Source organism: Pseudophryne corroboree, chromosome 1, assembly GCF_028390025.1.
Source record: "Pseudophryne corroboree isolate aPseCor3 chromosome 1, aPseCor3.hap2, whole genome shotgun sequence".
Taxonomy (NCBI): Eukaryota; Metazoa; Chordata; class Amphibia; order Anura; family Myobatrachidae; genus Pseudophryne; species Pseudophryne corroboree.
The window spans coordinates 121,786,326-121,811,754 of NC_086444.1; the positions used below are offsets into that span (position 1 = coordinate 121,786,326).

Genomic DNA, 25,429 nt, shown 5'->3' on the forward strand with positions numbered 1-25,429 from the left:
ACAAAATACTTTCTTATAGCAAGCTCAGGAGAGCTCACTAAACAGCACCCAGCTCGTCTGGGCACAGATTCAAACTGAGGTCTGGAGGAGGGACATAGAGGGAGGAGCCAGAGCACACCAGAATACAAATTCTTTCTTAAAGTGCCCATGTCTCCTGCGGAGCCCGTCTATTCCCCATGGTCCTTACGGAGTCCCCAGCATCCACTAGGACGTTAGAGAAAATATATTTATTATATTTATTAGTTCAAAAAGAAAAAAACAAATAATGATTTACCAGGCTTAGTGACTTTTCTGTTGCTGAATTGCATTTGCTAAATCTTGCAGGGTTGTAGTCAGCATACTGAAGACCACCCGTATTTTGTGCACTTCAGGGCCAAGCAAGCGCTACTAACTTGATCTGTCAGTCTGTTTCTTTTATTTGTTTTAATATTATTTAATGCTGAGAATTATTTTGTACCAGGAGTCAGTCCAACAACACTGTTACAGAGGTAATTAAAAACCTATTAAATTAAATGCTTTATTACCTCTGTAACGGTGTTGTTGGACAGACTCCTGGTACAAAATAATTTAAAGCACTACACTACGTAATGATTGCACTTACAGGAGAGCCACACAATGCTGCTTACCACAAGTCCTCCTGCGCTGTTTATGACGGACTGGGGCTGGGGTGATCACACAGGGCTGTGAAACTCGTCTCCCAGGTCTTAGGCCTGCAGGATGTGGGGATCGGAAGGCCACCTTGGCTGTCTTCAGGGCTGTGAACCTCGCCGATCACCTTTCCTCCTGTAGCGTTCTTCCGACCGGTTCTCTGCAGAGCGCTCGCGCCAGCGGTGACACCATGCCTCCATGCAACAAGCAGGGATTGGAGCAGAGCCGCACATGACGCAACAAGCAGGGATTGGAGCAGAGCGGCACATGTAACCAAAGGGCAGCACCAACAGGCGTGTCAGTCAAAGTGCCTCGGCGTGTCACGAGTGACACGCGTGTCATAGGTTAGCCATCACGGTCCTAGGATGATCCCATTCCATGTAATCAAGATAGCACTGGTTTAGCACAGATACCAGCAAGGGAACCTGAGTGGTTTTCCTCTATCAAATCTTGGATTTCTCAGATCTCTGACAGGGTTGCAAGTAATGAATCTACAACCCAGGTATTACAGAGCTCTATGGCAGTATGGCCCGTTTCTGGTACCTCAGGATGCCCCGCTATATACACCCACAAACGTGCGCTTGTGCATGTCATACAAGACGACACGGATACCGATTCTGACACCACAGACGGTGATGGGGATGTGTTGCGGGGTCCGCATCTCTTGCAAAGCGGGTGCAATTGTTGATAGAGGCTATCATGGATGTGTTGAATGTTAAAGATACCACACCTGAGCAGGTTGAGGAGGCCTTTTTCACTGAAAATAAAAAGGCCTCGCTAACCTTCCCTGCATCAAAGGAATTGAATGCTATATTTGAAAAAGCATGGGAAAACCCTGAGAAATAATTCCAGGTCCCTAAAAGGGTCCAGGTGGCGTTTCCTTTCCCTAAGGAGGATAGGAAAAAAATGTGAAAACCCACCGATTGTTGACGCATCTGTGTCCAGACTCTCAAAGAAGGTGGTTTTGCCTGTTCCAGGATCTACCGCCTTAAAGGAGCCAGCTGATAGAAAAATTGATAATGCGCTTAAATCAATGTACACTGCTTCAGGGGCCATATTATGTCCCACTATTGCTACTGCATGGATTGCTAAGGCAATAGTAAAGTGGTCGGCTGCCTTACTTGAGGAATTGGATACGATGAATAGGGATGATGTTGCATTATATTTACGCAACATACATGATTCAGCAGGTTTTATGGTATAATCCATGAAAGACCTGGGTTCCATGGCTGCAGGAATATCTTCCATGTCTGTTTCAGCTCGTCGGAGACTGTGGCTACGCCAGTGGTCGGCCGACGCGGAATCCAGAAAAAGTGCAGAGTCCCTACCCTACACAGGTCAGGCTCTCTTTGGGGAAGCTCTAGACGCGTCGATATCTACGGCTACAGCGGGTAAGTCACCGTTTCTTCCCTCAGCAGCAACTGCTCCGAAGAAATCCTTCTCTTCATCTGCAACGCATTCCTTTCGGCCTAACAAGCCTAGAAAGGCCAGAACGTCCAAAACCTTCTTTAGGGGAGGTCAGGTTAAGTCCAAGAAACCTGCTGCTGCAGGTTCCCAGGAACAAAAGCCTGCTTCAGGTACGCCAAAGTCCTCCGCATGATGGTGGACCGCGCGGCCAGGAGGTGGGGCCAGTGGGAGCGGGACTCAGATACTTCAGTCTGGGTATCGTCCGGCCTGGATCCCTGGGTGATTGATATTGTGTCCCAGGGATACAGGCTGGAATTTCAAAGTCTCCCTCATCGCTTTTTCAAATCAGGCTTACCAACTCTGTTGGCAGACAGCACTGTATTACAAGACGCTGTCCAAAAACTGGTGTAGGCACAGGTCATTGTGCCAGTACCACCTCACATGCAGAACAAAGGTTACTATTCGAACCTTTTCGTGGTACCGAAACCGGATGGTTCGGTCAGGCCCATTCTGAACCTAAAAATCACTGAACCCCTTTCTTAAGGAGTTCAAGATGGAGTCTCTCAGGGCAGTGATACCAGGTCTGGAAGAGGGGGAATTCCTGGTATTACTGGATATCAAGGATGCGTACCTCCACATTCCGATCTGGCTGTCGCATCAGGCTTATCTCTGTTTCGCATTGCTGGACTGTCATTTCCAGTTCCAGGCCCTGCCATTCGGCCTCTCCACAGCACCAAGGGTGTTTACCAAGGTGATGGCAGAAATGATGGTTCTCCTCCGCAAGCAGGGTGTGATCATCATTCCATATCTGGACGATCTGCTGATAAAGGCATCGTCCAAGGAGAAGCTGCTGCAGTCCATTGTTCTCACAACACGCCTCCTCAAGAGTCATGGTTGGATTCTGAACCTTCCAAAGTCACATTTGGAACCAACCCAGAGGTTGTCCTTTCAGAGAATGATCCTGGATACGGAAGTGCAAAGGGTGTTTCTTCCGCAGGAAAAGGCGTTAATGATACAAGCTATGGTCCGGGATGTCCTGAAGCCAACCCGGGTGTCGGTTCATCAATGCATTCGCCTGTTGGGAAAGATGGTGGCCTCTTATGAGGCTCTCCAGTATGGGAGGTTCCACGCTCGGACCTTCCAGCTGGATCTCCTGGACAAGTGGTCGGGATCTCATCTCCACATGCACCAGAGAATTCGTCTGTCGCCAAAGGCCAGGATTTCACTCTTCTGGTGGGTCCAATTGCCTCACCTTCTGGAGGGCCGCATGTTCGGGATTCAGGACTGGGTCCTTCTAACCACGGATGCGAGCCTTCGGGGCTCAGGAGCAGTCACTCAAGGAGTAACTTTCCAAGGACAGTGGTCAGGCCGGCCTGCCCATCAACATCCTGGACGGTCTTCTTCAGGCGGCTCCTCTTCTAAGAAATCGGGCCATTCAAGTGCAGTCGGACAACGTAACAACAGTGGCTTACATAAACCGACAAGGCGGAACGAAGAGCAGAGCGGCAATGTCAGAGGTGACAAGAATACTCCTCTGGACAGAAAAACACGCATTGGCGCTGTCAGCCATCTTCATTCCGGGAGTAGACAACTGGGAAGCAGACTTCCTCAGCAGACACGATCTCCATCCAGGGGAGTGGGGTCTTCATCCGGAGGTGTTCGAGGAAATAACAGACCTTTGGGGATTAGCCTAAATAGACATGATGGCCTCTCGTCTCAACAAGAAGCTTTGGCGTTATTGTTCCAGGTCGAGGAACCCACAGGCAGTGGCAGTGGACGCCCTGGTGTCTCCGTGGGTGTTCCAGTCAGTGTACGTGTTTCCACCACTCCTACTCATCCCAAGAATCCTAAAGCTCATAAGGAGAACAAGGGTTCAAGCTATCCTCATTGCCCCAGACTTGCCAATAAGAACTTGGTACACGGACTTTGAATCTACTGCAAGAAGAGCCGAGGCCTCTTCCTCTTCGGGAGGACCTGCTGCAGCAGGGGCCATTCGCCTATCAAGACTTACCGCAGCTACGTTTGACAGCATGGAAGTTGAGCGCCTGATAGTTGCTCGGAAGGGCATTCCAAAGAAGGTCATTCCTACCCTGGCTAGGAAAGGGGTAACGTCTAAGCATTACCACCGTATTTGGAAGAAATGTTTCTTGGTGTGAATCCAAGAAGTTCCCTAGGGTGGAGTTTCAACTCGGACGTTTTCTCCTCTTCCTGCAAGCAGGTGTGGAGATGGGCCCGAGGTTAGGATCTGTGAAGGTCCAGATTTCGGCCCTGTCCATTTTCTTTCAGAAACAATTGGCTGCCCTCCCTGAGGTTCAGACTTTTTTGAAGGGAGTTCTGCACATCCAACCTCCCTTTGTACCGCCTACGGCGCCTTGAGACCATAACGTGGTGTTGCAGTTCCTCCAGTCGGATTGCTTTCAGCCTCTACAGGAAGTTGAGGTCAAATTTCTTACATGGAAGACGGTCACGTTGTTGGCCTTAGCTTCTGCTAGATGCGTGTCCGAATTGGGGCTTTATCCTGTAAAAGCCCTTATTTGATCTTCCACAAAGATAGAGCTGAGCTCCGGATACTAGCACCAAATTAATGTGCCCCCCCCCCTGTTTTGCACCGTTACTTGTATACAGCGGTGAAGGGAGTCCGGGAGCAGCGCCTCTGCAGCAAGCTGTGGAGAAAATGGCGCTGGTTAGAGCTGAGGGACTAAGCTCCGCCCCCTCTATAATTTTTATACTGGCGGGGGTCTGTATATACTGCCCATGCAGTATCTGTGTGTGCCAGTGAACTTTTATGAAATAATCATTGCTGCCCAGGGTGCCCCACCTGCGCCCTGCACCCTTGCTGTGCTTTGTGTGTGGGAGCAATGGCGTGCAGCGGTACCTCAGGAAGATCTGAAGTCTTCTGCCGCCTTTGAAGTCTTCTTGCTTCTCATACTCACCCGGCTTCTATCTTCCGGCTCTGAGAGGAGGACGGCGGCGGCGCGGCTCTGAGACGAACAGCTAGGCGTACCAAGTGTTCCGACCCTCTGGAGCTAATGGTGTCCAGTAGCCTAAGAAGCAGAGCCTATCAGTAAAGTAGGTCTGCTTCTCTCTCCTCGGTCCTACGAAGCAGGGAGCCTGTTGCCAGCAGTGCTCCCTGAAAATAAAAAACCTAACAAAGTCTTTTTCCAGAGAAACTCAGTAGAGCTCCCCTAGTGTGCAACCAGTCTCCTCTGGGCACAGGATCTAACTGAGGTCTGGAGGAGGGGCATAGAGGGAGGAGCCAGTTCATGCCCATTAAAAGGTCTTAAAGTGCCCATGTCTCCTGCGGAGCCCGTCTATATCCCATGGTCCTTACGGAGTCCCCAGCATCCTCTAGGACGTAAGAGAAACTTTGTTTTGGTTAAGTACTGCATTGTTACTTGGTAAGTAATGTTTCAGCAGTTGCTGCGAGTTTCAAGCAAGTTAGCTTGATGTGCCATGTATGTGTGAGCTGGTATGAATCTCATCACTATCTGTGTTAAATCCTTCTCTCGAAGATGTCCGTCTCCTATGGCACACTTTCTAGACTGAGTCTGGTAGGAGGGGCATAGAGGGAGGAGCCAGTCCACACTCTCAAACTCTTAAAGTGCCAATGGCTCCTGGTGGACCTGTCTATACCCCATTGTACTAATGTGGAACCCAGCATCCTCAACAGACTACGAGAAAAGGATTTACCAGTAGGTAACAAAAATCCTATTTTTTCCCTATCTTCCAGAGAAAAAGGAAAAGGAAAAGATGAGAGCAACCTTTTAAGGATTTGAAATTTCTTATCAGGATTAACCCACGGTTCTTCAAACAGGGTATTCAATTTCTTTGACGCAGGAAAAGTGACTGAGGACTTCTTTTTTACATTAAAATAAGATTCCTCACACTCCTCTAACACCTTATCAGGAATTTGCAGAACATCTCTGATAGCCTCTATAAGAGCCTCTATAACCTGTGACAGAGCAGCATCCCCATCTCAAAATCCACCTCACCCTCCTCCATGTCTAACCCGGCAGCGTCAGACTGCAGGAATGGGCCAGAGATTGTTTTTGCGGACAGATGGGAGGGGATTGAGACGCTGGTTTGGAGACTGAGTCTCTATTCATAAACTCATCCACAGTCTGTCTTAAGTATTGCGTCTCTCATTGCGGGTTAATTTCGTAGAAATATTGGAGATCATTCCTTTAATGGAATTAACCCACTTCGGTTTAACCCCGTTATTCTGGGAAGTTGCACTGCCCCGAGTAGCCAGTAGTGAGCCCCCTGGTGAAGAGGAACACTCCGCTGTACAAGAAACACACTCTTTGCCGGACATAATGTAAATGTGACAGCACACACACACAGGAAAGGTTAAGCACAATTAACCCACAAAGAGCCCTTCAGGGAGACAGAGTTATTTGGAGCCAGCCCCCATCGCACCCTTATCGCTAATGCCAAGCTTAGCCGGGTCGCAGACTAAGTACCCTGATAGGGGACTTAGTACACTAATAATCGCTCCCCCCTATGACCCCCTGGTACCGCTGAGGTAAACTGGAGTCTGTGTCCACTGCAGAGGGAAAATGGCACTGGTGAGCTGCTGGATTCCTCTCATAGTGAAGGCCCCACCCCTTCAATGGCACGCGGTCTTCCCGCTTTTTTTATACTGGCTGAGGTAATCTGTTGCTTAAAATGGAGAGAAAACTGTTTTAAGGCTGTTTTTGCCAGTGTGGATACTGTGTACAGTGTACGGAGACGCAGCTGTGTACTGTGTCTGGAGACGCATTCCACCCCGTTTAAAGCCATGCATCTCCCTACCCTCATGCCGCTATAATGGCCGGCGCCCCGCTAACCGGGACGCCGGCTTAGTACTCGTCACTCTTCATTCTTCTGGCTCTGTTAGGGGTGGCAGCGTGCTGTGGGAATGTACGCTCGCTGTGGTGTGGCTTGCGAATGGCTCCCTCAGGAGCTCAGTGTCCTGTCAGCAGGGAACGGGACCATTAACCCTTCAAGAGGTTAGGCCGTTCTACCCCCCGCCCCCAAGTCCCACGAAGCAGGCAGGCTGGTGCCATCCAGCCCTGCATGAAAGTAACAAACATATAAAATAAATGCAGAAAACTCTTCAGGAGCTTCCAGCTGAGCTCATACGGCACTATATTAAGAAAACTAAACTACACTTGTTTCAGAAAGGAGACACATATTATGTAACTATACAGAATCTGTTAAACTTCTGGGGCTCAAATACCTGACCCCTTAAAACATGAGCCATGTGTATTTAGATTTACAGCGATGGTGAAAAAGGAAAGGAAGAGAAGTTAAATGGAGAGAAATCTAATACACTCAACATGAGGAGGTAAGATTTCCAGACTTTTATTTCTGGAACTGTACACCAGATATTTAAGTACAACAAAAATACAAAATAATGTTAAAAATAAAATAAAAGTCAGCGTTTATGTACAAAAATATTACGAATAGTGACCTCCTCAAGCCTCTGATACCAAATGTTGTTCTGATTGTCACCCACTGTTCCTTAGGGCTATACGGGTAATTTTCTGTTGAAGCTGGAAATAAAAACTGGTGATACAATACGAATATTTATACAGTTGAACGCATGAACAGACACCTATAATTCAATTAGAGGCGTATGATTTTTCAGATCTTAGGAAAAAAAATAGAATTTCTCATTGCTTGTAGGAGGTGTAACACAGGCTTACCAGGCGCCGTATAAATGCTCCCAATTACTTTGTTGAACAACTGACATAAAGTACCAGGATGTTACCAAGGGTCCTTCATTTTTAGGTTTGCCAATATGCCAAGGAAAATAACACTGCACAACTGTGGACCTAATTGTACACACTATAGTACTTACTTAGAACATTTTTGTACACCCTTCAAGTAAATTCAGCCATAACAAAACAAAAAAAATATAATAAAAAACAAACATTCACATAACAAAAATGTACGAGGGGAAAAATAGTTTTAAAGTGAAATATAGAAGCATGCTAGTTAATAGACTTTAAAAATAAAAGGTGCAGTCCTAAGAGTAGCACATCCCTAAACACGACGGAGGCAGCCATTTCAGAAGCTGAACCAATAGTCACTAGGAACTAGTAACTGAACTAATAATGTGCTGCATTGTTATTGGTTCAGCACACAAAATGGCTGCCTACATTTTGCATCGGTACGCTAAATATGGTTGTACTTTATGTCCAAACAAAAAAAGAGACCCAAAGCACTGTGGTTATATGCTGACAATCCATTTGGTTTTTACAATTGGACATGTTCCAAAATGGCAACTTGTAGCATGACAGTGGTGCTTACGAATGTTATGTGGGCCATACATCTACGCCCCCGATTCTCCCTTCTGCCAATCAGAGATCCGATTTACTGAGCGGCAGACACTGATTGCCAATCTTTCAGTGGAACAGTGAAAAACTATGTTAAAAATATCCAACTTGCTGATCCAGACCATTATTGGGTCAGGATCGGTGAGTCTGGGAAAATCCAACATGTATTTCTCTTATCCACCCGACCCCGGGGCATATGCCCCTATACAGCCTAGATGTATGGACCCCATTACTTAAAGGAGCAAATCTGCAAGAAAACAAAGCGGACACCGAACTTCACCGTCTAATTTGTACCAGACGTATAGCGGCTACTTGCCAATTTGCTACTGTAGCTTTCTTGCAGATTTGCACCCATGAGCGACATTGGTAATTTCATAGAAACTGTTTCTGGGTTTTTTGTTTCTAACTCCCCTTGGCCACCAATTAGCAATTGATATGAAGCAGTCATGCATTGGAGTCTCATTGTCAATGATGGAATGGCAGGAATGGGTTGTAACTTGCGGTAACAATATAGTTACCAAATCGTACAGAGCTGTAGTGTTGTCCCTTTATAAATACTGACTACGAGCAACTGGCACCGACTTAGTGGAAGCTACTATTTGGTTACCATGGATCACAACTCTTCGACCCCAGTTATTAAAGAGTTAATGGTGAGACAAACATCTGGTATTTGGCTGAAGGAGACTGCACCTTTCCCGAATATAGGTTCTCGCTCAGTCTTGTGGCTCTAGTACTCAAAATATAAAAAAAAGCAACGGTCAAAAATAAATGGTCAGTGTGCGGCACACACTTGCCTCTAGTAGGGAAACACAATTAACACCACTGATTCTCTCAGCAGTCGGCGACTGCCATTTAAATTGATGCATTACCTGCTTGCAGTATTGCTAGAACACGGCCCGTTACACTGCCTCATGGAACAGAGATTCACAGACACTCTGTTAAAAAAATATATATATGGATATTTTTGGTTTTGTCTGCATGAAATAAATTGCTGCAAAAACAAAGAATTTATCGGTTTCCTAGAAAAATTGTGCTTAAACTTTTAAATTCAAAAAGGCAAGATAGATTCTTCACGTTTGCAGGACTCGTCATGCCCATATTAATGCGTATGTGTGGCCTACACAGAATGGGGGTGGCAATTATGTTCCGCAAACCAATGTTCTCTCTCAGTTCACTGTGGGGGAGCTGTATTAAGCCTTCTAGAGAGTAAGTGGACAAATTGCACATAGCAACCAATCACTGCATATACACCCGCGATCCATAGGATTGTATGGGGTGCACACTCCCACGAATGAAGTATGAATGAGTGGGAACAAATCTGTACATCACCCTCTGTGTCACCGATTCCCAGTGTAGAGTCCGCATTAGCATGAATTTTGGTTTGGTCCCAAAAATTGCTGTCTCCAGTCAGTTTAGGCCCCAGCTACACACTTTAAAACAATGCAATTCTAGGCACCCATGAGCTTGCCACACAGGCCAACCATACTGTGCTTCATCAGGAAGAGTACAGTCCGTAAACATACCTCTTAATATATACACTGCGCTACAGGAACCTTGTGGCAGCTCAGGGGTTAATACCTAGAGTGACATCTTAACAGAAAGTCTGGCTTTAAGAGTACAAACATAAAAGGAAAAACAAAAAGGAACAATAAATAGCTATTTTACATGGGTAAAGTTAATAGTGGTACACATTATGTCACATTATGCATGCACAAAAATGTTACTATACACTGCAGGAAATCTGAAAACAATATTACAGAAATAGATATCCAAGGTAAGAAAATGTACAGGTATTTACAAAAGTCTTGCAATTATTGCCTCATAATGAGAATTAGAGGTAAATATTTAGTGCTAGCTCACAGTATCCAAACACTCTCTTGCCCACACAATTAGCAATGAGGGGAAACCAAAACAAACAAACAAACAAACAAACAAAAAGGTTAAAAGCTTTGCAGGCTCGGACAGAAATGATAGAATTATAGGCTACAGTAAAACAGCATTGCAAAAGCACAACTTGCCAGCTTAACTCTTATTATTGAATCAGAAAGAAGGAAAAAATATTTGGTCAAAAATAAACTTTTACATACGTTTTTTTTGTTTTTGTTAAATGACTAAAAGTGTCTGTACAAGTTTACTAACAACCAAAAGGATGGGCAATAAACTCTAGAGTGTCTCCTCATTTGTATACTGAGTCTCCAGCAATGCATAGATAAACTGAATATTACTGCATTTGCTATTTAGAATGATCATTAAAAAAAGTGCAACAGATTGAAGCGTTCGGGCATGTTTATGGGAGGTGTTTTATAGGGCACTGCAAACCCATTTCAGGGTGGGGGATTCATGATCTTTTAGTACATAAGATGATGACTGTGTAAAGCGAAGAGATGCGTCATCCCAGCTTGTAGTAGCAAATGCATCTTGGATATATAAAATAAAAACTACCAACAAAAAGCCAGGGACTGCTATGCAAAACGTATCAATAATGACTGTTCAACTGCATACTGAATATGGTCAAGGTACAGAATAAACTATCCATTTATTTTAGCAGTGTAAAACGTTTTATCCTTCAAAATGTGCGACAAGCAGTCGCACAAGCCGCTTGGCTGAACAGTTCACAGTAAGCTTAATAAATATCCCACCCTCTCCATTCTACCTATAATCTACGTTTTCCGCACAACTCCTCACACTTGTATTGAATGAAAGGTGAATGTACGTCTCTGTACGGTAGTATGGCAGCATCACGTGTGACGCAAGCAGGAGAAGCTTTGTTAGCGCTTGTTCTGAGCAGCGGCGGAGATGTACTGTAGCGCTCAGTGGCGGACAGAAGACAGGGTAGAAAGGCAAAGTGAACAGTGACTTGAAGGACTCTTTGGCAGAGGAAGCACAAGCAGATATGTGCAATTAATTTTTTCCCCCCATCTTTAAATGGTCACATCTGCAATAACTCTGCAAAGCGAGAACACACAATCAGAGCAGCTTATTGGATGCAGAGGGGAGTATTGGAAAGCTTTGGCCCATTTAGTAGCCTACACAGGGGGATTGAGTCATAAGTGATAACCCTGTGAAATAAGGACATTAACTCAGGGCATCTTGGACCACAGTTTAAAAAGTTAGCATTGAATGGCTCTGCGTCTTACTACAGAGAAGGGGCACGTCAAGTGCCTCTTACAGTACATTCTCCCTCTACCCAGACTATGCTGAAACACAAAGTTTGTAGAACAAAGTTCACCACCTAAAGCTTGGACATTATTCGCTTTCTTAGGAACGTTTAAGATACACAGATTAATGTGTAAATTTATTTTACAATCTTTAAAAAGCTGTAGACAAGTGTTACCCCCCTAATCAAAAAGGCAATACCACAAAAAGGAAACACATTCTGCTAACGTACACAGATCCACTCTGGCTGTATTAGATCGTCATGTTAGCCGCAGAGTACATGGCTTCTAGAACCGAAGCGCATACTGTCCCTGTGAGCCAGATATTGGTGGAGTTTAAGCGCAAGTGCTCTTCTTTTGCATCTCTTGTGAGATGGTGTTTTAAAATAATAATAATAATAATGATGATGGGCGATTTGTGCAGTCAGTTCTAATTAGAGCATCCTAGCCCTGCTTAAAAAATAAAACGGTAAAAGAAATAAAAATAAAATGCTACATTAAGCAGGGGTCAGATGGGTACCTGTAAACATTGGTTTCTACACTGCACTGCTTAGGCCAGGAGATGCCAATTTGAACGATCCAGAACCTGTGCTGGTTGAAATAATTTGGGGATGGAGACCCAGTTATCTACAGATTTTTAACAAAAATAGAAGTTAAGCCTGAAGCTGCTTCCCCAGAACGTAATCTGAGTTCCCAACTCTGCTGAACAATGTCTCTTTCCACATTAATGGACCAAAATGAAGTTAATTTTCTTGACAAAAATCAAGATATAGTTCTTTACATACAAAGACATCACTGATGTCATAGCAAAAAAGTTCAAACTTCCAGTGAAAGACTAAGCAAACCCGAAGTTTATGATCAGATTTTCAGCAACTGTGCCCCCAATGTCTGTGGGGGGCTGGAGGTGGAATTACTCCGACTGCAGAGCAGTATGGTGTAGTGTGTGCGAACTTATAAAACTATTTGTTTCGTTTGCAGATAGACTGCTAAAGTCTGCCACAGATACAGCCATTTTGGCACTGGTAATGTGGTGCGTATGGTTTTCAAAGTCCACACCAAGGTTATTTACAGAGACATCACTGATAAAGGATTCTGGGACGGAGATCCCCATTTTTATCCTTTTGGCTGGCCGCTCGGCTTCCTCATGGCATAAGCTCACAGGGTTAAGCTCAGAAGGATAAAATCCGGTCTCAAATAAGTTAAAACAATCACTTTCCCCATTGCTGGGCAGGTTGAGCATGTCTTCTGTTCCGACAGGCACGTGATTTCCTGGGACCCGGGATAATGTGTCCAAAGCTGGGAAATTATCGTTCAAACAGTTCACGTCTGTATTATTGCATACGGTGGCTACACTGTTAGTAAGCGCTGAAAGAGAAGAAGGATAAGGTTATAAATCGGTTATTCCACAAGTGCTTTGTGCTGCTATGAACGAGTCTTCACAGGGTTCTGAGACCGTCTCACCTGTCAGGTCATTAGCAGTTATAGAGTTCAATAAATTAAGCTGGGAATCAGGGATGGAATCTGTCCTGCTTTGGCAGGTTAAGGCTGATTGATTTTCGGCTCCTCCAAGTCCTTCGGCTTCATCTACCATACGGTCCATGTAATCCCTAGAGAAGAGCCAAATCCTGATTTAACATCCATAGAACAAATAATGACGTAACAACCCTATCAGCTTTTTTCTGTCAGCCACTAGGGGACACTGGCACAATTTCAATACCGTGGGGTGATGATGGTGGCTTTACAGGGAGCTGGCACTTTAAATAATCTAAGAAGTGAAACCGGCTCCTCTCCCTCTATCCCCCCCCACCATCCCTCAGTTTTGAATTTGTGCAGAGGGAAGACGGTCACTGCTGAGTATCAACTTCTTTCTTTATTTTAATTTCCTGATTTTATTCTTCAAGGGACTTCGTTTCCCTCAGCCTCAGGAGACCCTTTGCCACTTAAATTTGAGAAGTGGGGGTCCGGGTCTTCCAGCAGCAGCTTCACGCTACATAGGAGTACAGCACTTAATGGAGAAGCACTGTCCTGCCACAGTAGCCGCAACCTCCTGAGGCTCCAGAAGACAGGTGAGTGTGATCACTCTCCTACACAGCGGCCAGCCCCCCTCCCTACCGTATGCCAACATATGTATACATATACGGAGGGGAGAGAGAGAAGAAAGAAGGCAGAGAGAAAAAGAGAGTGTGCATGCAGTAAAGAGAAAGAAGAGGAGAGAGACACAAAGAAAGGAAGAGAGTAATAGTGTGTGTGCCCGGTAGAGGGAAGAGAGGAGTGTGTACATGGTAGGGAAAGAGGAGAAAAGAGTGAGTGTTAAGGAGAGAGAAAATGGAGAGAATGTGCAATGTGCACGTGGCAGAGAGAGAGAGAGAGAGAGAGAGAGAGAGAGAGAGAGAGATGTTATAGGCTAATAAGAACATATTTTCCTCGCCATGTGATTTCTGCTCACTGTATAAATAAGAGTATAAGGTAATCTATACAGTAATAGAATAGCATAGAAACCCACATTCCATTTTCTCCTTGTCTTGATAGATCCTACTACTAGACTGTGGGCGGGATGTAATGGAGTCTAAATTCCCCTGACGTGTTGAATGCCGTCTAAACTCAGACGTTTTTTTAAAGGGGCAGTAATTTACAAGGCAAAATACTTTAAAAAACAAAACAAAAAAAACCTACGAGTTCGTCTGACATCCTGCATGTCGGGCGAACTCGGACTCTATTACATCCTGTCCCATATTCAGCTACGTGGCCAAGCCTCAATGTCGTCGTTAGCTGCTGGAATTGTTAATGTGTAAGTGACCTAACTTATTAACAAACACTAGATGATTTATACTCTGCTTGTGGTGCCACTGTAAACAGGAGCTGCAGAGAAACAAGAATAGGACTTGGGATTTGCTACATGCAGTTCTCCATTTAATTAGCCGGGTGACAAACAGATGGACAATAAACACCCCGACAGCTACAGAAACTCACGTTACTCCGGGGTGATGGTGATATCTTTTCTTTCCAAACCTCGTCTGTTGGGCAAAGTCATCGTATCGCTCAGATTTCTTCCAGATGTAATAGAACGCTACACATTCTGCCACTGTCCGGCTTCTCACCTGTACAATGTAACAAACACATGAATATTAAGTTAAACATAAGGGTGTGCTTAGCGCTCAGAAGCCATAGATTCAAGCCTGTCAGTAAACCAGTCCATTCAGTGAAACGGTTATAATGGAATCGGCAGATCTACAGAGCTCCTCTCGCACCCAGACTGGTCAGTCACACGCAAAAGGGAAGCACCAAGCGTCACATGCTTAACTCCCTTACAGACCAACCAATGTCATAGCGGAGCTGGAGTGATCCATTTAACATGATTACAAATATTTTATATTAAAAAGTAGATTTTCTTCAGCATTAAACATATGACACGTACGGTATTTCAAATAGCACCAAACAGGAAAAATGTGTATTCAAAACTAGGATTACCAAAATGCAGCTACTGTATATAAAAGCTTGTCCTGGGGGACACAACACAGTACATAGATTACCTTATTTTTTTGTATTAGATGAAAATCCTTCCCATGTATTACAAGTGCATGTTCAAAATTTCTACATTCCTCCTCCGTCCAAGGCTTAATCTCATCTAAAAATCAGAAGCAACAACCGTCAGCAGTGCCTGGGGGAAGTCCTCCTTCTGGCAATATTATCTTGTGTTCATCTACCTGCCCCAGGATAGGACATCTCTCTTATGGAAGTAAATGCATTATGCTCACGCACGTAAGAAATACACAAAGTGAAAGAAAGTTGACAAAAAGCTTCTACATGGCAATAAATCATCCTTGGGAGATTGAAGCCCTCCTTTAAAACCCCTTTTTATCCCAAACAGAAGACCTTTCAATCTAGACTGGCAGAGTCTCCGACACAGACTACGGAAACGAGTTACAGATCTCACCAAATACGTCTGCCATCAGAATTAGGATTTACTCAGACAGGCGCATCATAACTAGGCTTACCATACTATCCCTTTAATTCAGGACACTTATGATTTACACAGGTTCTCTGGTTGATTAAAACAAAGTGAAATGCAGGCTTAAATTTAGGGAACCACATAACCTGTGTACATCATAGGGGTTAAACACACATCACAACACTGTGTTGTAGGTGGACCCTTTGCTGCCACTATAAAACTCTATTTCCCTCATATCATGGCACCACCTGTCACATGCAGTTCAGGCCCCCACCGTCATACGCTACATAGCTGTTAAAGTTTCAGTTGTCTGATGGGCTACAGGTTTTTTAATCCCACAATTAATCTCATACTTGTCCATACGTTTTTTTGGTTTTGTTTTTTTAAGCAGGCCCAAGTCAAATGCCCCTTAACAAATGCATCAGAGCTCGTAGGCTGCTTCAACATGACAGCACATTTATATATCATCAGAATTTTACCGTGTAATATCCTTCTACTGCAGAACCTCTCTATTGCCTCTCTGACGTTGTACTGGCACTTGAAGAGTTCATGCAGAGCCTGGTAAAGAAGGAAATACTTCAATGAGTGCACAAATTAACCAGTATAAAAGTCCCATCCCCCCTCATTTAAAAGACCTGCTTTGGCAGTGTCATCCCTGGAAAGGCGAGAGATAGACATGTCATATGAACCATACATGTACCTCTCACTGGTCCATGTTTATGCATCAATTATATTATATTACATGAGATAAGCATGCGTGCCCTTACTCATAATAGTTATAACTAGAAACTAGAGCTGGATAGGATTAGAGCCCCTAGCTGCCATTTCTATCATTAGAAATCATCAGTGGTATAATTTATGAAAAAGAGTGCAAAAGAGGGTGTGGGGTGAGGTGGCATTACCCGTAGCAGCCGGTCTGTCATTTATCTTCTGCAGTTTACAGAATAAAAGCATTTCATTGGTAGCAATGCACAGAATGACTCTTTCCCTTTGCGATAAATTGTTACAAACATCTCCTACTGTATTCAAGGATGTGGGTGTGCCACCCTATCACCACCGAGTCCTCAGATCTACACATAAACATGGGTCCAAGGCACAAATACAAGATGTCCTGTCAAAGGATACCATCTACAACAAGGTAGGCAACCTGTAGTACTCTAGCCGCTGTAGTACTATACCTCCCAGTAGCCCTGCCATAGTTTCAGCAGGTCCTAGCCGTAAACCTGTGACAGGACTTGCTGGGATATGTAGTTCCGACTAAATGAGGATATCACTACTTCATATTTACAAAGAATTCGGAGGCGTTTCTACATCTACAATATTTTCGGCATTATAATGCTATGACAGGCTAACAGTAGTCATGTGTAATACAGATGTAGCCACGCTCATCTATGCACACACCCATTCATTCCTATGTGTCATACAGATGTAGCCACGCTCACCTATGCACACACCCATTCATTCCCATGTGTCCTACAGATGTAGCCACGCTCACCTATGCACACACCCATTCATTCCTATGTGTTATACAGATGTAGCCACGCTCACCTATGCACACACCCATTCATTCCTATGTGTCATACAGATGTAGCCACGCTCACCTATGCACACACCCATTCATTCCCATGTGTCATACAGATGTAGCCACGCTCACCTATGCACACACCCATTCATTCCCATGTGTCATACACATGTAGCCACGCTCACCTATGCACACACCCATTCAATCCTATGCGTCAAACAGATGTAGCCACGCTCACCTATGCACACACCCATTCATTCCCATGTGTCATACAGATGTAGCCACGCTCACCTATGCACACACCCATTCATTCCTATGTGTCATACAGATGTAGCCACGCTCACCTATGCACACACCCATTCATTCCCACGTGTCATACAGATGTAGCCACGCTCACCTATGCACACACCCATTCATTCCCATGTGTCATACACATGTAGCCACGCTCACCTATGCACACACCCATTCAATCCTATGCGTCATACAGATGTAGCCACGCTCACCTATGCACACACCCATTCATTCCCACGTGTCATACAGATGTAGCCGCGCTCACCTATGCACACACCCATTCATTCCCACGTGTCATACAGATGTAGCCAAGCTCACCTATGCACACACCCATTCATTCCCATGTGTCATACACATGTAGCCACGCTCACCTATGCACACACCCATTCATTCCCATGTCATACACATGTAGCCACGCTCACCTATGCACACACCCATTCATTCCCACGTGTCATACAGATGTAGCCACGCTCACCTATGCACACACCCATTCATTCCCACGTGTCATACAGATGTAGCCACGCTCACCTATGCACACACCCATTCATTCCCACGTGTCATGCAGATGTAGCCACGCTCACCTATGCACACACCCATTCATTCCCATGTGTCATACACATGTAGCCACGCTCACCTATGCACACACCCATTCAATCCTATGCGTCATACAGATGTAGCCACGCTCACCTATGCACACACCCATTCATTCCCACGTGTCATACAGATGTAGCCACGCTCACCTATGCACACACCCATTCAATCCTATGCGTCATACAGATGTAGCCACGCTCACCTATGCACACACCCATTCATTCCCACGTGTCATACACATGTAGCCACGCTCACCTATGCACACACCCATTCATTCCTATGTGTTATACAGATGTAGCCACGCTCACCTATGCACACACCCATTCATTCCTATGTGTTATACAGATGTAGCCACGCTCACCTATGCACACACCCATTCATTCCCACGTGTCATACAGATGTAGCCACGCTCACCTATGCACACACCCATTCATTCCTATGTGTTATACAGATGTAGCCACGCTCACCTATGCACACACCCATTCATTCCCACGTGTCATACAGATGTAGCCACGCTCACCTATGCACACACCCATTCATTCCCATGTGTCATACAGATGTAGCCACGCTCACCTATGCACACACCCATTCATTCCTATGTGTTATACAGATGTAGCCACGCTCACCTATGCACACACCCATTCATTCCTATGTGTTATACAGATGTAGCCACGCTCACCTATGCACACACCCATTCATTCCCACGTGTCATACAGATGTAGCCACGCTCACCTATGCACACACCCATTCATTCCTATGTGTTATACAGATGTAGCCACGCTCACCTATGCACACACCCATTCATTCCTACGTGTTATACAGATGTAGCCACGCTCACCTATGCACACGCCCATTCATTCCTATGTGTCATACAGATGTAGCCACGCTCACCTATGCACACACCCATTCATTCCTATGTGTTATACAGATGTAGCCACGCTCACCTATGCACACACCCATTCATTCCCATGTGTCATACAGATGTAGCCACGCTCACCTATGCACACACCCATTCATTCCTATGTGTTATACAGATGTAGCCACGCTCACCTATGCACACACCCATTCATTCCTATATGTCATACAGATGTAGCCATGCTCACCTATGCACACACCCATTCAATCCCATGAGCGAACGCCGGCTGTAACTAGTTGCAGCATGGTGTAAAATGCAACTTGCCGCGATGCGTATGCCCGTGCGTAGGCATCGCAACTTCATGTGTACAAGACGTTACTTTCTGGGTACCTGTAATTACTCCTTAGGATGTGGACACAGCTAGACCATCATCACATCCTACAGTAGATTTACCTGTTCATCATCCTTTATAATCATCCCATGTGGAACTCGCTCCATAAACCTTTTGTCGTCAACTCTCATAGTTTCCAATAGAAAATCTTCCACTCTGCTCTCTGGAAGTACATCTGGGCTCCAGACTAACTGATCCTGGTGCTCATATGCTGCAATCACATCATACACAATACTTACTATACACACTGCTTACTGCAAGCAGCACAATTATATACAGATTGTGAACATTTCATATTTTCAATACAGAGGGGGTTCCAGCTCCTTACCGGACAGATCTGCCATGTAGTGTCCCTGGAATAGTGGGATTTCTGCCTGATGCTGTGGGCCAATCATTATTTCCTAGACAGACATAAAGGTAAAGGTAATTACTACTAGTCTAATTGCCAGCATGAAACCTCATGCTTATATTTTTTTTTGTTATAACAATTTCCTAAGAATGTTACCTTTCTTAAGTCTTCTGAAGAATTTCCAAATTCCATTTCCAAATCCTCACTCTCGTACTCCCTATCTCCTTCCCATGCGGTGTTCGCTATTTCCAATAAAAAGAAATTGGGTTTTTTTTACATTTATTTTTTAAATTAATAATTTAGCACTTTGCAAGTCCATGAGTACATCACTAGATAAGAACTGTACAGAGAGCAGAGAAATAGGTTATTCAGAACAAACACAGTGCTAGATTTATGGAGAGGAAAACGTAAAAAACATATCATTGAACAGACTTCTTTCATTCAACTCCCAAGTGATTTTGTAATATCATGTTATCTTTCAGACCAATGGATCATTAGTAACATAGAAAATAAGAATTTACTTACCGATAATTCTATTTCTCATAGTCCGTAGTGGATGCTGGGAACTCCGTAAGGACCATGGGGAATAGCGGCTCCGCAGGAGACTGGGCACAAAAGTAAAGCTTTAGGACTACCTGGTGTGCACTGGCTCCTCCCCCTATGACCCTCCTCCAAGCCTCAGTTAGGATACTGTGCCCGGACGAGCGTACACAATAAGGAAGGATTTATGAATCCCGGGTAAGACTCATACCAGCCACACCGATCACACCGTACAACCTGTGATCTGAATCCAGTTAACAGCATGATAACAGAGGAGCCTCTGTAAAGATGGCTCACAACCACAATAACCCGATTTTTGTAACAATAACTATGTACAAGTATTGCAGACAATCCGCACTTGGGATGGGCGCCCAGCATCCACTACGGACAATGAGAAATAGAATTATCGGTAAGTAAATTCTTATTTTCTCTGACGTCCTAGTGGATGCTGGTAACTCCGTAAGGACCATGGGGATTATACCAAAGCTCCCAAACGGGCGGGAGAGTGCGGATGACTCTGCAGCACCGAATGAGAGAACTCCAGGTCCTCCTCAGCCAGGGTATCAAATTTGTAGAATTTAGCAAACATGTTTGCCCCTGACCAAGTAGCTGCTCGGCAAAGTTGTAAAGCCGAGACCCCTCGGGCAGCCGCCCATGATGAGCCCACTTTCCGTGTGGAATGGGCTTTTACAGATTTTGGCTGTGGCAGGCCTGCCACAGAATGTGCAAGCTGAATTGTGCTACAAATCCAACGAGCAATAGTCTGCTTAGAAGCAGGAGCACCCAGCTTGTTGGGTGCATACAGGATAAACAGCGAGTCAGATTTTCTGACTCCAGCCGTCCTGGAAACATATATTTTCAGGGCCCTGACTACGTCCAGCAACTTGGAGTCCTCCAAGTCCCTAGTAGCCGCAGGTACCACAATAGGCTGGTTCACGTGAAACGCTGAAAACACCTTAGGGAGAAATTGAGGATGAGTCCTCAATTCCGCCCTGTCTGGAAGATCAGATAAGGGCCTTTACAGGATAAAGCCCCCAATTCTGACACGCGCCTGGCCGAGGCCAGGGCCAACAACATGACCACTTTCCATGTGAGATATTTTAACTCCACAGATTCAAGTGGTTCAAACCAATGTGACTTTAGGAACCCCAAAACTACATTGAGATCCCAAGGTGCCACTGGAGGCACAAAAGGAGGCTGTATATGCAGTACCCCTTTTACAAAACGTCTGAACTTCAGGAACTGAAGTTAGTTCTTTCTGGAAGAAAATTGACAGGGCCGAAATTTGAACCTTAATGGACCCCAATTTTAGGCACATAGACACTCCTGTTTACAGGAAATGCAGGAATCGACCTAGTTGAAAATTCCTCCATCGGGGCCTTACTGGCCTCGCACCCCGCAACATATTTTCGCCAAATGCGGTGATAATGCTTTGCGGTTACATCCTTCCTGGCTTGATCAGGGTAGGGATGACTTCATCCGGAATGCCTTTTTCCTTCAGGATCCGGCGTTCAACCGCCCTGCCGTTAAACGCAGCCGCGGTAAGTCTCGGAATAGACAGGGTCCTTACTGGAGCAGGTCCCTTCCTAGAGGTAGAGGCCACGGGTCCTCCGTGAGCATCTCTTGAAGTTCCGGGTACCAAGTCCTTCTTGGCCAATCCGGAGCCACGAGTATAGTTCTTACTCCCCTCCGTCTTATAATTCTCAGTACTTTTGGTATGAGAGGAAGAGGAGGGAACACATACACTGACTGGTACACCCACGGTGTTACCAGAGCGTCCACAGCTATTGCCTGAGGGTCCCTTGACCTGGCGCAATACCTGTCCAATTTTTTGTTTAGGCGGGACGCCATCATGTCCACCTTTGGTTTTTCCCAATGGTTTACAATCATGTGGAAGACTTCTGGGTGAAGTCCCCACTCTCCCGGGTGGAGGCCGTGCCTGCTGAGGAAGTCTGCTTCCCAGTTGTCCACTCCCGGAATGAATACTGCTGACAGTGCTATCCCATGATTTTCCGCCCAGCGAAGAATCCTTGCAGCTTCTGCCATTGACTGCTTCTTGTGCCACCCTGTCTGTTTACATGGGTGACTGCCGTGATGTTGTCCGACTGGATCAACACCGGCTGACCTTGAAGCAGAGGTCTTGCTAAGCTGAGAGCATTGTAAATGGCCCTTAGCTCCAGGATATTTATGTGAAATGATGTCTCCAGGCTTGACCATAAGCCCTGGAAATTTCTTCCCTGTGTGACTGCTCCCCAGCCTCGCAGGCTGGCATCCGTGGTCACCAGAACCCAGTCCTGAATGCCGACTCTGCGGCCCTCTAGAAGATGAGCACTCTGCAACCACCACAGGAGGGACACCCTTGTCCTTGGTGACCGGGTTATCCGCTGATGCATCTTAAGATGCGACCCGGACCATTTGTCCAGCAGGTCCCACTGGAAAGTTCTTGCGTGGAATCTGCCGAATGGCTTTGCTTCGTAGGAAGCTACCATTTTTCCCAGAACCCTTGTGCATTGATGCACTGAGACTTGGCTCGGTTTTAGGAGGTTCCTGACCAGCTCGGATAACTCCCTGGCTCTCTCCTCCGGGAGAAACACCTTTTTCTGAACTGTGTCCAGAATCATCCCTAGGAACAGAAGACGAGTCGTCGGAACCAGCTGCGATTTTGGAATATTGAGAATCCAATCGTGCTGTCGCAACACTACCTGAGATAGTGCTACACCGACCTCCAACTGTTCCCAGGATTTTACCCTTATCAGGAGATCGTCCAAGTAAGGGATAACTAAAACTCCCTTCCTTCGAAGGAGTATCATCATTTCGGCCATTACCTTGGTAAAGACCCGGGGTGCCGTGGACCATCCAAACGGCAGCGTCTGAAACTGATAGTGACAGTTCTGTACCACAAACCTGAGGTACCCTTGGTGAGAAGGGTAAATTTGGACATGAAGGTAAGCATCCTTATGTCCAGAGACACCATGTAGTCCCCTTCTCTTGAATTTGAACCTCTGTATGTAAGTGTTCAAAGATTTTAGATTTAAAATCGGTCTCACCGAGCCGTCCGGCTTCGGTACCACAACAGTGTGGAGTAATACCCCTTTCCCTGTTGCAGGAGGGGTACCTTAATTATCACCTGCTGGGAATACAGCTTGTGAATGGCTTCCAACACTGCCTCCCTGTCTGCTTGTAAAGCCCCAGCGTCATGCTGAGGGCTTGGCAGAGGCGGGAGAGGGCTTCTGTTCCTGGGAACTGGCTGATTTCTGCAGCCGTTTCCCTCTCCCTCTGTCACGGGGCAGAAATGAGGAACCTTTTGCCCACGTGCCCTTATGGGAACGAAAGGACTGCGCCTGATAATACGGCGTCTTCTTATGTTGAGAGGCGACCTGGGGTAAAAACGTGGATTTCCCAGCTGTTGCCGTGGCCACCAGGTCTGAAAGACCGACCCCAAATAACTCCTCCCCTTTATAAGGCAATACTTCCATATGCCATTTGGAATCCGCATCACCTGACCACTGTCGTGTCCATAACCCTCTTCTGGCAGAAATGGACAGCGCACTTACTCTTGATGCCAGTCGGCAAATATCCCGCTGTGCATCACCCATATATAGAAATGCATCTTTTAAATGCTCTACAGGCAATAATATACTGTCCCTATCTAGGGTATCAATATTTTCAGTCAGGGAATCCGACCACGCCAACCCAGCACTGCACATCCAGGCTGAGGCGATTGCTGGTCGCAGTATAACACCAGTATGTGTGCATCTCGTTCGGGCACAAAAATCTAACTGAGGCTTGGAGGAGGGTCATAGGGGGAGGAGCCAGTGCACACCAGGTAGTCCTAAAGCTTTACTTTTGTGCCCAGTCTCCTGCGGAGCCGCTATTCCCCATGGTCCTTACGGAGTTCCCAGCATCCACTAGGACGTCAGAGAAACACAGAATTTGATGGCAGATAAGAACCACTTGGCCCATCTAGTCTGACCCTTTTTTATCCTTTAGGTAATCTCAACCCTTTTTGATCCTTAATTCTTTGTAAGGATATTCATATGCCTATCCCAAGCATGTTTAAATTGCTCTACAGTCTTAGCCTCTACCACCTCTGATGGGAGGCTATTCCACTTATCCACTACCCTTTCTGTGAAGTAATTTTTCCTTAAATTTCCCCTGAACCTGCCTCCCTCCAGTTTCAGTGTATGTCCTCGAGTTCTAATACTTCTCTTCCTTTGGAGAATGTTTCCCTCCTGAACTTTGTTAAAATCCTTGCTATATTTGAAAGTTTCTCTCATGTCTCCCCTTTCCCTTCTCTCCTCCATACTATACATGTTAAGATCTTTTAGCCTTTCCGGGTAAGTTTTGTGATGTAGGCCATGCACCATTTTAGTTGCCCTTCTTTGTACACTCTCTAATGTATTTATATCCTTCTGGAGATATGGTCTATAGTATGATACTATAATATATATATATATATATATATATATATATATATATATATATATATATATATATATATATATATATATATGAGATATAGTAAGTCATGTGACTTGCAGAGGAGTGGGGGTTGCTTCAACTGTATAAGGGGAACGCCAGCACAGTGGAAAGCTAGTCACATATGTACACCAAGGATAATACACAAAGAGATGAAAAGGGTCAGTGAAGAAGAAAGTACAGTTTATATATCCCAACATGAACAGCTCCTTATATAGCTGTAATTTGTCAGGACTGGGGAAATAGTCTCCACATCTTGAAATGAGCTCTCAAGACTCACTAATCCATATCAGCCATCAGAACTCTTTGCTCAGCACCTGACTGTGCATTGTGTACCCTCTCTCCCTCATAAACAAATTCCTCATGGGCAGGTTCCTCTCCCCTAGTTCTCTCCCACTAGCACTATCCCTGTCACTAATGCGCATCTGTTCCTTATTTCCATTCTGCCCTCCAGTGACTCTGATTGTGTCTGTTTGCTCACTTTGTGGGTACAGGCTCACTAATTGCTGTTTGCTCCCTATGCCCCCATTGTGTGACTCATTAATGCTTACTTCACAAGTCTTAGTGAGTCTCTCTATCCTACCCCTCTACCTCCAATGTTGTTGGTTTAGTCATATTGTGGAATTTGTATGTCTTCATTGTACAGGCGCTGCGGACAACTTATGATGCCATCTAAATAGAGAATAATAAAAGCATTAAAAACCAGTCTCACATCTTAGGGGGCGTGGAAAAAAGTCTGATGTTTCATGTGAAATGACAGAAGGCGTCAAGTCGTCGGCAGAAGATTGCGTTTCTTCATCATCACCTGACAAAAGGTCCTTAGCAATTTCCTCCTAAGAAAACAAAGTACATTATGATCTACGGCACGATGAACAAAAAGTATCCTATTAATACGTATGCAGACCATGAAAGAAAGAAAAAAAAAAAA

At 45.2% G+C, this 25,429-nt stretch overlaps 1 protein-coding gene across 3 annotated transcripts in view; it reads right to left on the bottom strand.

The window, feature by feature from the left end:
- Positions 1-7,385: 7,385 nt before the first annotated feature.
- MIER3 (MIER family member 3) overlaps positions 7,386-25,429 on the bottom strand; it is a 52,558-nt gene continuing 34,514 nt past the window's right edge. For all 3 annotated transcript variants that reach the window (XM_063962644.1, XM_063962635.1, XM_063962652.1), the window contains 9 exons: positions 25,214-25,334; positions 19,639-19,724; positions 19,462-19,534; positions 19,196-19,344; positions 15,962-16,040; positions 15,064-15,158; positions 14,504-14,631; positions 12,995-13,140; positions 7,386-12,898 (listed from right to left, as the gene is read on the bottom strand). In XM_063962644.1, the coding sequence (XP_063818714.1) occupies positions 12,444-12,898; positions 12,995-13,140; positions 14,504-14,631; positions 15,064-15,158; positions 15,962-16,040; positions 19,196-19,344; positions 19,462-19,534; positions 19,639-19,724; positions 25,214-25,334 (1,332 nt within the window). In that variant the 3' untranslated portion in view covers positions 7,386-12,443. The remainder of the gene's footprint in view (positions 12,899-12,994; positions 13,141-14,503; positions 14,632-15,063; positions 15,159-15,961; positions 16,041-19,195; positions 19,345-19,461; positions 19,535-19,638; positions 19,725-25,213; positions 25,335-25,429) is intronic.